We start from the raw sequence: 11,834 nt of genomic DNA, 5'->3' as shown, positions 1-11,834 counted from the left end.
TGGGGTCATTCCATCTGTTCCGTGGAACAGGGAAGCGGTCGCTTGTTATCGTTAAATGTATTTGTGACTAGAAGTGTTCTGGTGCCCAAAAGTCTTCTGGTGCCCAAGCCCCGAGTGTGTTAGTCCCCACACAGTTCATTTGTTCTCAGACCATGACACATGTTGTCAACTTGGGATGTGCGGTGTCTGTAGTGCTGGTCATTCTTTCCTGTCCAGCACCTCACCCTATTTTAAAAAATAATTACTATTTTCATTTTTTTTTTTTATAAATAAACTCAGCCTACTCTTAGGCCATGTGTCATGTAGTGATCTTTCTATGGCAGTGGATATTAATTACTTGTAATGGCTCTGAATTTTGCTTGAACTGGTGAAATGTATTTAAGTTCATTGCCATCTTTCCTAGGAGGGAGCTCTAGATTAAATTCTAGAAAATGAAGTTGTCTGAGTAGGGGTACGTACTCCATTTCAGGAACTTTTTGATGTCAGCAACTATGCAGTTGATATCAGTTTTAGTGTTTTGGGCACTTACCAGTAAGTGACTTAACTACTGGCAAATAAAAAGATTGTGCAGTGCCTTTGTGTAAACAGAACCTTGCTTCTTCTACTTTGGGCAAAACTATGTAAACTTCCATGTTTTGTGTAATACTCTGAGACTCTAGGTATAAAGAATGTAAAATGTATTTTGGAAGGAATAAAAGCAATGCCCTAAGGTTACAATTACAGAAAGTGTGAGATTTTACTAATCTTGATGCCTGTTGTTACAGCTTTATGTGACTTTAGTAAACCTTATAACTTTTGAAAGATTTATTTCTGGCAAGTCGTACTAGTGGAGGAAGTCTTAGTGCATTATTTATTTGTCTGTAGAGGAAATATGTATGTACATTCTCTATACAGAGAATTGTTAGCCTTCATTGGTAAACTAACAGCATTTAGTTTACTGTGATCACGTTATGCTGCCTCAAAAGCAGGGTGGCTCTGTGCAAGAAACTGCACAGGAACAGTGCTATGAATTAAATTTTTCTTTATTCTACTTTTATGTGTTCTACATATTAATTTTCTAGGCATTTGTCAGCCACATAGAGTTAATATATTTTACTTCTGGCTGTGCAGCTCACTTTAACCAAAATTGTGTTGGTGGTGTTGACCATACTATGATAGCTGTGTACGTTTTACAACTTAATACTAACTAAATACAAGTTGAACAGGTATTGCAAAGTGTAAGGTACCAGGGCAAATAGAACAAAAGTTGATTTTTTTTTTTTTTTTTTTAATTAATCAATGAACAAATTCAGCTTGATTAGAATAACGAAGTTGTATTTCTTTGTCGTAACACAGCTTCTTTATTATAAGCTTAGGCTTAAATTCACCAAGATTTCAGTTCTGAAAAAAGTATTTGTTGCAATGTTTGCTATGACCATAAGATTTCTTTTACCAAAGTAAATAAAGTGGTATGTCTGTGCTATCATCTGTAGGTATGTTTTCATCTAGAAGACTGAAACCTACAATCTTTCATTACTTTGTTTTTCAGTGCTCATGGGTAAGAGAAAGGAAGAAAGTATTTCAAAGCCTGGATCCCATAAAAGGCGGAGACAAGAATACACAAATGAACGTAGTGATGAGTCTAGTGAAGAAGAAAATTCAGAGTCATCAGCTGTTAGTAATATCTCTTTACTTTCGGTGAGTTGTTTAAAAAGTCGTGGGGGTGAAGTTATATGAAAAGGTTGATATAGAGAAGTTCTGTGCCTTTGATTGATGTTGAAATAAATGTATTGCATGTAGATTTCTGTGGAGCCAATATAGAAGAAACTAGAGGTGCTGTCTGTGAAGAGGACTTCTGCATCAGTTCATTCTTACCTTATTTCGAGTCATGTAGTTATAACAGTTGATCATAAAATAAGAGCGATCTAGTTTTATTGAAGCTGTCAAATAACCAAATAAAGGAAACAGATTTTGTTTGATGGGACTATGGTACATTTGGCTTATGGTTGTAGCAGAGAAAATATTTAGAAAACAAATGATTTACTAAAAGAGGCACCAAATACTTGTTTGTTTTGCATAGGCGACACTTTCAGTTGACAAAAAAAACAATCCAGTGTTTGAAATGCATATTTTGATTGAAAAGAAGTTTGAAAACAGGAATACCATTTTTTTCCTGCTTTTCTGTAGTAGTTGAATTCTAACTTGATGGAGGATTTTTAGAAAATAATTTCTGAGCTTTCAAATACTCTCTTGTGTATTACGTTGTCTTGTGTATTTACACTGGACGTTAAGAAGGATTTTTTTACCAAGATGATGGTCAAACACTGGAACAGATTTTTCGGACAGGCGGTCGATGCCCCAAGCCTGTCAGTGTACAATGGCCTTAATAATCTGTTTTAACTCGGTCAGCCCTGAATTGGTCGGGCTAGGTGATTGTTGTAGGTCCCTTTCAACTGAAGTAGTCTAGTCTATTTTATAAGACACCATGGCAGATTTTTGGTACGCAGAAGCATACCATCTTTTTTTGAAGAGCAGCCGTTGTGTGTCATTGGTTTGTTTTTCCTGAGGACTTTGCTTTCTTACAAAACATTGTTTTTCTGAAACGCTGCTGATAAAACTAAAGTTTCCTGTCAAAATAATACTACACAAGTTGAACAATGGGCTGTCCTGCTTTTAGTTTCATTTCACCATTCCTGATCTAATTTAATTTCCCTCTTTCCAAGCTGTGCTCAGAATTCTCACAAACAGTGCTATTCAAGTAACAAAGAAGTCTTTCTTTATTACTGCTCTGACAACTGTATAGAATCTATGATCTTTATCTTTTATGTTGCATTGATTATAAGTTAGTTATGGGGAGAACTGTGAGTTACTGTGGTTGTTAAATACAGTAGTATAGTAAGTTACTAACTGCTCTGTAGCAAGCAACTTCTTATAGTGTCATGAAAGCCTTCTGATTTCCTTGTCACTTTTAACTGTTGAGGTTTTGTGTCATGCTGTCATTTGAATTCTCTTTGTGTTTAGAAAAGATAAACTGTCTCTCATTAAAATGTGTGTGTAACACAAGTCCTAATTGTTAATTTTTTAGACTGTAGGAGAAGTTGGAATAATCGAAAGTATTCAGCTGAAGAACTTTATGTGCCATTCGATGTTGGGGCCTTTTCAGTTTGGATCAAATCTCAATTTTGTTGTTGGAAACAATGGAAGTAAGTAGCAATTGTATAATTTTTTTCTCAAAGACAACTTTTGTTAATAATCTAGAAGATGTAATTTTTATTTGAAGAAGAATTACTAACCATCTTTTAGGAATGGATATGGATTCACTTAGGAGCCACACAGGTCACTCCCAGTAGTTAAAGGCTGGGGAAAAGGCTTAAATGTGGAGATTTGCAAGAGTTAGTGTGACTATAGCTCTTCTCATAGCCAAATCATACATAAATTTATATTTAAACTAAATGTACTCGTATGCTTATTATTAAATGCACAATAATCATCTGAGTATCTGTCATGTAAAGGCTGTTTTAGGAGGAGGAAGTGATATTTATTTATGCAAGTTCACTTCTATTGGAGAGAGAATTTCAAAAGTTAAATGTAAATTTTGAAAGAGAGCTTAAAATCTTTCCAGTAGTTTGTCGCGGAGGCACCCGCAAAACAGACAGCAGCAGCTATCCGAAAAACATGGATTTATTGCAATCAAATTTGCCCAGCACTTTAACTGACCAAATTAATGACAGGTTTGGATGTCAGCTGGGAATTATTACTGCACAGCAGATTCCTGAGCACTAAAGAACACACTCTAAGGAAGATGATCCACAGTATGCACACCTCACTTATATAAAGGGAGAATCTCTTATTTAGAGATACCAAGAGGGCCACTCACCAGTGCTGGGTGAGGATCACTCAATCCCAGGGAGATACATGTGGACAGTGTCCTAATTCGAGGGGAGTCCCAGGGAGTATCCTTGACCGGCATCCCGATCTGAGGGCAGAGTCTCCGACTGCACTACCTGCTGCTCCAGTGAGAACCAGCTCCAAATGGTTCTCTGGCAGGGCTCCATTCATACCTTGGTCGAGTGTGAGCTGTGGTCATTTTCAGTCCACACAGACAGGAGACAGTTAACTGGGTCTGGACTCTGAGGCACCAGATAACCCTGAGGTGGGGGGAGCACCTGATGTCTGTCGGGTGCCTCTACAGGGCCCTGTCTTTTGTGCAAGCAGTCAGGGTGTTTGCACTGCCACATAGTTATGTAAATGATAATGTGTGTTTGATTTCTTTTGCTGTATAAGTGTTTTTGGTATTCTTGTAAGGAACGGGAGACTTTTTCTTCCTGAGGTAGCGCATCTTTCTGAAGGCAAATTGCTAAATACAAGTAGCACAAGTTTGGATCAGTATGTTTGTTTTCTTCAGGAAGAACTTCGGAAGTGGCAGATATTTTTCTAGAGTTATTCCTATTTCATATGTTCATTCAGTAAGTACAGAATTTGAACTTTTAAGTGCATAAAGAAATAAACAGTCAAACAAATCTAATGTGGGTGAACTGGATAAAGAATTACAAGGCTTTTTTAAAAAAGTTCGATGCTTCTATTACAGGTGGAAAAAGTTCTGTGTTAACTGCTCTTATTGTGGGACTTGGTGGAAAAGCCACTGCGACTAATAGAGGTTCCTCATTAAAAATGTTCATACGAGATGGAGAGACGTAAGTAAAACTTTTTTTAGTTTTAAAGTTGAACATATTGTGTAGTGATTGGAATTCAGGATAGCTGATCAGTTTTCTGTTCACCCTCATTCTCTCTATTCTCTTACGGGATCTACCAGATTTGAATAAAAAGCCTAACTGAAGAGATCATATTTAAACACAAACCCAAAACCATAAACAAAAAACACATCGGAAATTTTACCAGTAATTTCTACCAGTAGTATACCATTATCTTTGAACTAGCTAATATAGTGATAGCTCCTGTGTATTGCCCAGTTCTTGTGTATTCCAAGATACTCGTGAATATCCTACAGAAGAAACGAGTTCATTATAAGAAATTCATACGAAACTAGTTATCATTGTTCTGTGAGCAGTGGGGTTAATTCTTTTTCTGTCTTTCTGGTGACATGGATGAATATGCAGTATAAAGACCTGGACATACAGGTGAATTATTAAACATGGAGGAAGTGAATTCATGTCTGCTGCAAGAGTGGGGATAAGTTTAGGGGAGTCAAGAAAAAGGTGGGAGAGGAAGTTTAAGGGTTTAGATTTACATGAAGCTGTAACTCAGAGCCCCAGGCTTTTTGTTTCAGAGGTGCTTGGAGTTAAATTGCTGACAGTACCTGCCTTGTGTGTATTAACTGAAAGTTTCATCATTTGAGGAACAGAAAATCTGCATTCAGCATTGAAATCACATCTCATCTTTTCTAGGAGAGTGCCGTAAGCATTCTGCTATAGGTAACTTTGCTTAGGGGTGGCCGTAGAAGCTAAGCAATCATTCCCTACAGAAGCAAGTTTGGGGACAGGAGAACGAACAAAAAGCAAATTCATTCTACAGCCTAAAGATGGGGGCACTCAGATGAGGAGGGAGGATGGGGGAAATCGGCTCTCACAACTATTTGTGTTTGGCTCTTGGTTTATCTGAAGCATAGAAGGTGCAAACAGGTCTGTGTATGGCAGCTTTTCAGGCCACGTGTCTCTGATGTTGTTTTAGCTCAAACATAAATATATCTAATATATCAAATCATAAATGTATCTTGTTCTGATTGGTACTATGACTGACTGGCAGTTGTGACCTCTACAAGACATGACAATTTTTGTGGAAAAGTAGAATGTTCTGATTATATAATTATTAATTTAATTTTTATTTGAACTAATTTTAGTTGTTTTTTCTATTATTTTTAATTTTTAGTTCTGCAGATATTTCCATAACATTGCGAAACCAAGGCAGAGATGCATTTAAACCAGAAGTTTATGGTGAATCTATTATTGTGAATCAGCACATTAATCTGGATGGAAGCAGAAGTTACAGGCTGAAAAGCAAATCTGGTTGGTGGTAGTTTGTTCTGTTCTCAGTCACAGAAGCTCTTTAAATGTTTTCATTGCTTTAAATGCCTTGATGTTGGTAAAGGATGATGTTTCTCATTTAATTCATCATTCAAGGATGGTATCCGTTTTCTTGCGTTCGCTTTAGACTGGGAATGTTCTAGCATGTTATGGTCATACTGTATTTGTCTTTATGAAAATCTGCTTGTGATGAGGCTGAACACAATGTTTTAGTTGTTATGAGTTTTTCTTGAGTTTGCTGATTTATCTAAATTCTGTCATAGAGGGTTTATGAGGCAAGGAGGGACTTTAATTAGAAGTCTTTATGAATGCAAATATAACATAAAGATTGAAAAACCCAGCCAAACAGTATTTCTTCTTTAGGACTAAATCTGTGTTACAAAAATGCTAATTGAATTTTTTTACATTTACTAAGAACCAGTAGGTGGAACAGAAGGCTAGGGCATTGTATGTCTCTTTGCTTTGGATCTATTGATATTTTTCCTTTCTTTTTTTACCATTAGGGACCTTAATTTCCTCTAAGAAAGAAGAACTTACAGGAATACTGGATCACTTCAATATTCAGGTAATTGTTGCAGTATTGAAATTCTGTGCAGCTGAAGGCATCAGCCTGTGATGTTCTTATCCTTCAAATGAAAAGCAATGTCCCATTTTGTTAAATGAGAGAGGTTCACATCCTCTGTGTTCATTCAAGATCAAATGCAGCGGCAAAAGAAAATTGAGATATATACCTCGTACAATGCAGAATAAGACTCTGTCCAGACAGGTATGTATTTGCTGTCGTCTGAGCCATGAGTCATGTATCCTGATAGTAAAAGTCTTAGCATATGTAGATGATTTTCATACCTAGAGCATTTTTTTTCCTGCTCATTCCTTTTTTTTTTCAGTTTCTACTGCTGCAGAAATTTGAGTGTGTTTTTTTGCTACATAAGTGCTTAAGGAAAGATCAGATAGTGCACAAGAAGTTTGAAATATTCAACATACGCAGCCTTTCAAATATTGTAAATGTCTGTTAGTATTAGTTGCTTTTATTTGTGGGAACTTCTGTGACAATATATGGGGCAATTCATTGCATTTAAAACAATACTTTGATAAATTAAGTAATGAGTCAATAAACAGCATTGGACAAAATTCCTAATGCTGATCTCGTTAAATAAATAGAACAGAACAGGTGCTGTCTATCTACAAGTCAGCTCTGTATGTTTTGCTGGAAACATTTCCTTAGTTGTCCTTGTTGTGGTTCTGACTTGTATTTGATGGAGCTGGGTTTTTAAATTTTTTGTTTGGTTGTTGTTGTGGTTTTTGTTTTTCTTTTGTTTTAAGGAAAGAAAAGGGGAGAGAGGAGGAGGAGAAATCTAAATTTCTGTATCTGCTTCTCTCAGCTTATTACTGAATTGCTGGGCATGGAACAGGGAGACCGGTTGCTCACTTTCATGGATATGCAGTTACACGAGAACTTCTTTACTTAAAATGAAAATAAAGTAATTTATTTTTACAGGTAGATAATCCCGTGTCTGTTTTAACCCAAGAGATGAGTAAGAGCTTTTTACAGTCTAAAAATGATGGTGACAAGTACAAGGTAAGAAAAATCATCTAATATTTTGATTAAACATTAAAATACTGATTTAAAATTTGTAGAGGTGGCATTTGGAGGAAAAAATCAGAATTCTTAATTTTAATGTCCTGTTGGGGGTTAACTCAGGTAAGCAGCTAAGCACTACATAGTCCCTAGCTCATTTGCCTTCCCTGCTGCCCCCTGCTTGGAATGGGAGAAGAGGAAAGAAGGAGTAAAAGCAAGAAAATTTGTGGCATGAGATAAAAAATGACAGAAAAGCTGAAATAGAAGAAAGAGAAAATAAAACAGGAGATGCAAAGGCAATCATTCACCATCTCCTCTGTTAGGCACGTGCCCAGCCAGTTCCTGAGCAAAAGATGGCACACTTCACTAAACCCTCTCCTCTCCCTTTTTGTTGCTGAGCATGACTGTGCTGGTTTTGGCTGGGATAGATTTAATTTTCTTCGTAGTACCTGGTATGGGGCTACATTTTTCAATTTGTGCAGAATATTTTTATTACTGTTGAGCAGGTCAAGGCCTATTTGGCTTCTCGCACCACCCCACTCGTGAGTAGGCTGGGGCTGCACAGGAAATTGGGAGGTGACACAGCTGGGACAGCTGACCCCAGCTGACCAAAGGGATATCCTATACGATGTCATGCTCGGCATAGAAAATTGGTGGAAGAAGGAGTGAGGGTAATGGCATATTTGGAGTGATGGCATTTGTCTTCCCAAGTGTCTGTTACGTGTGATGGAGGCCTGTTGTTCTGGAAATGGATGGACACCTGCTGCTGATGGGAAGTGCGAACAAATACCTCGTTTTGCTTTGCCTGTTCATGCAGCTTTTGCTTTATCTATTAAACTGCTTTTATCTCAACCCACAAGTTTTCTCCCTTTTATCCTCCCAGTTCTCTCCCCCATCCTACCTGGTGTGTGGTGCTTAGTAACCAGCTGGGGTTAAACCACAACAATGACATTTTTATGGGATGGAATATCTCTTCGGTTAGTTGCGGTCATCTGCCTGGTTGTACCCCCTTCCAACCTGTTACACACCATGCCAGTCTATTCACTGGGAGGGCAGAGTGAAAAATGCTGTTCAGCAACAGCTAAAACATTAGTGTGTTACCAGCGTTATTTTGGTCACACATAAAAAACACGGCACCGTAACAGTTGGTATGAAGAAACTTAACTCCATCCCAGCCACACCCGGTACACTGCCTGACTGTAGCAGTCATCCACATGCAAAACCAAATTTTTTAAAGTTTCTTTTCTCTAAAGACATTGATAATTAGGACACTGTTGAGTTAGTTCATTAATCAGAAATACCCCACCAGTTGTTTTACTTTGGGTATCACTTATCAGGTTGGAATGATTGTCTTTCTATGGTAATTATTTGAAGTTCGCTAAGGTAAGCTGCTGAATCTGACATTTGCATCTTTCTATTTTTAGTTTTTTATGAAGGCAACTCAGCTGGAACAAATGAAAGAAGATTATACATCTATTATGAAAACAAAGAAAAAAACATGTATTCAGATAGAACAAGGAGTTGAGGTATGTAAAAGTTAAAGTAATTAGTACAGATCTGAGTGCTGAAATTAACTACAGGAATTAAGCTACATAGTTTTGATTTGATTAGGTCTCTGACAGTAAATGTTGAAGAAAATAGATCTTTCTAACATTTCATGTGGTATCACAGCTTTTGCACTCACAATTGAACCTCTTTTTTTTTTTTTTAAAGCGTCTTGAGGAACTTAAGCAGCTTTATTCTGAAAAAAAGGAACGCTACAAAAGCATTGGGTTTGTGAATGACATGCGAAATCATCTTGAAGATTTAAAACATAAAATGGCTTGGGCAGTGGTAAATGTCTCGTTAAAATATGTTTCCTCATACAAAACATACTTACTCCCAATCTGTTGAGAACATTCTGATATATGCTGATATGTGTTTCTGTTTAGGTAGGTGAGATGGAAAAAGAAATACAGCCACTCAAAGAAGGCATCGTAGCTGAGGAAGAAAATAACCGGAAGTTCATTCAGAAGCTAGAAGAATGCCAGGTACATATATGGTTTAAACCATATGTCAGTCTAGTTTTGGGTCCTTGACTCAAGGAGCCTATTTTTAGCTACTGTTAGCTACAAAATAATAGCTACTATTATTTTGGTATGATACAAATAATAAAGAATTCTTCTTGACTCAAGAATAACAATATTTAAACTGTGATTGTCCTTTGGCTTGTGAGCTGTTGAAACTGACCCTCTTAGCTTTTCACAAGCAGCTAAGAACATTCCTGTTTATACACCTTTTTAACCATCTAAAACTTAGCAGTAACACTTGCATTTCACATTTCATTAGATAATAATACTAGGACATTTTTTTCCTGTTTAGTAGGCGTGTGTGGTTTTCATGCTGATGATTTCATGTAAGGGTTATATTATTTTGGCTGAGAATTTGAGATGACTAGCATTGCATATACCAGTGAACAGTGATTTCAGCTGTCTTATTGTTGAGAGTAATTGATGCCTATTACTGTAATACTGGAGCATCTTTTGGAGATCTGTCATGTAGGTATCCTTGGGTATCTTTGCTTGTGGTCTCATTTTAGGAGACATCTGGAAATCTAACAGGCTCTTTGTATGGTGCTTAAGACTTCTGTAGGTAGCAAGAAAGCAGAATTTTGCCAAACATTTTGATTGGTGTATGAAATGCATCTTATGCAGAGAAACACTGAGTATCATCATTTTGAACTTCATTTGGTGTCTTTGAACTCTGTCTCTGACTTGGCACTCATTTTTAGATGGTTTTTAAAATTTTTTTTTTGAAGAGTATGTGTTTTGTTTTGTAATCTTTAGTGTATTGCTAAACATGTCTGTGTACTGTTGAAAGAACATTGTCCAGATACTGGTTTCACTACTTTCCATGTCATGGTACTTACCTTACTGTATGGAGTACTGTGTTTGAGTAAACCATGAGTTAGAAAAGAAGGTCGCTGTTTACTTCACAGATTTGGTAGTCTGTTGGTTTCCTGAGAATGTTCCTGTATTTATTTTCCTGTTAGCATATCTATATTGGCAATGACTTGCTTTATTTTAGGAAAAAAAAAAAAAAGAAAAGGAAACATGTTGGATGGATCCTTTTGAGAGATATCTCTTCTGTAGCATTAAGAAGTTTTGAAGAAAATTTTGCTCCATTACTACTTGTGTATCATTCTCTTTTTGCACCAAAGGTAAAAGTGAAAGAAACAGAAGAAAAGTACAGAGCAATACAAGAAAAGTTAATAACAGTAAGTGAAGAAGCACAAGGCATGCATCCTCAGTGTATTTCTTTGAAGACTGATGTGCAGGCAAGAAGAAAAGCAGTCAATGAAGCTGAGGTAGGCAAAAAGAGCTGGTGCTAAGCAATGTTAAGCTTAGGTTAAAATAAGTGAGATTCAGGTTAACTGTGTTAGTCTTTTTCACATTCTTCAGATTCAAGTTATGTTTGTCTGTTTTGGTGCAGTTCAGTGTTTATTAACTCAAAACTGTAGTTCTTTCTGAAATTATTTCTTGCTTCTACTTATTAAACTAGCATATCCTATTTCCTTCGTAGGTATTTTATAATCGTTTCAAAACTGAGTTAAAACGCCTGGGGAAAGATCATGAACAACTATGTAAACGAATTGAAGAACTGAAAAGCAGGTAAATACAGATACAGTGATTCTGGTCTATGTTTGTTAAGGTATAGGTATAGAGGGGGTGAGCTCTTCTCATTAATGACAAAATCTGCAGTAACAGAAAATATCTATTTGAATGTCAGCAGGGTCCAGTTAAATATTTCTTATCCTGCTTCTTAGCGTACCAAGATTTTGACTAGAAGGTGATGAGGTAATCGAGGTAACCAGGTAGAAAAAAGGCTTTTTTTTTTTTGGTGATAATACACATTTTCTAGCTTCCATGGTGTTGCAAAACACATACTTTAAACATAATAGGAGCGTAACTGGGGAGTTATTTGTGTTACAACTTAAATTAGTATTTAAGTTCTGTAGATCTTGAAATGCACAGAATCTTAGATATAACTTTCTCATGCATAATAAATTTTTTGGTATGATACAAATAATAAAATAAAGTTTGTGTCACTTATAAATGAGCAGTGTGTTTTTAAAATACTGAAGTATCTTTTGTAGTGCTAATCAAGTTTCAGAGCCTGAAAAATTGGAAAGACAAAGGAAAATCACACACTTAAGGGAACAGTTAAAGGCATTCCATGATGAAGAAATAATGATT

At 36.5% G+C, this 11,834-nt stretch overlaps 1 protein-coding gene across 1 annotated transcript in view; it reads left to right on the top strand.

The window, feature by feature from the left end:
* Positions 1–1,533: 1,533 nt before the first annotated feature.
* Positions 1,534–11,834, top strand: part of SMC6 (structural maintenance of chromosomes 6) — a gene marked incomplete at its 3' end in the record, with an annotated part of 19,986 nt that continues 9,685 nt past the window's right edge. Inside the window, exons 1-12 of the mRNA XM_010140995.1 lie at positions 1,534–1,677; positions 3,065–3,182; positions 4,568–4,673; positions 5,866–6,002; positions 6,524–6,585; positions 7,519–7,599; positions 9,024–9,125; positions 9,313–9,432; positions 9,531–9,629; positions 10,799–10,945; positions 11,161–11,249; positions 11,735–11,830. Of these exons, the coding sequence (XP_010139297.1) occupies positions 1,534–1,677; positions 3,065–3,182; positions 4,568–4,673; positions 5,866–6,002; positions 6,524–6,585; positions 7,519–7,599; positions 9,024–9,125; positions 9,313–9,432; positions 9,531–9,629; positions 10,799–10,945; positions 11,161–11,249; positions 11,735–11,830 (1,301 nt within the window). The remainder of the gene's footprint in view (positions 1,678–3,064; positions 3,183–4,567; positions 4,674–5,865; positions 6,003–6,523; positions 6,586–7,518; positions 7,600–9,023; positions 9,126–9,312; positions 9,433–9,530; positions 9,630–10,798; positions 10,946–11,160; positions 11,250–11,734; positions 11,831–11,834) is intronic.

The sequence above is a fragment of the Buceros rhinoceros genome, unplaced genomic scaffold, assembly GCF_000710305.1.
Source record: "Buceros rhinoceros silvestris isolate BGI_N320 unplaced genomic scaffold, ASM71030v1 scaffold8018, whole genome shotgun sequence".
In the NCBI taxonomy this organism is placed as follows: domain Eukaryota; kingdom Metazoa; phylum Chordata; class Aves; order Bucerotiformes; family Bucerotidae; genus Buceros; species Buceros rhinoceros.
This window is presented reverse-complemented; position numbering and strand designations above follow the sequence as displayed.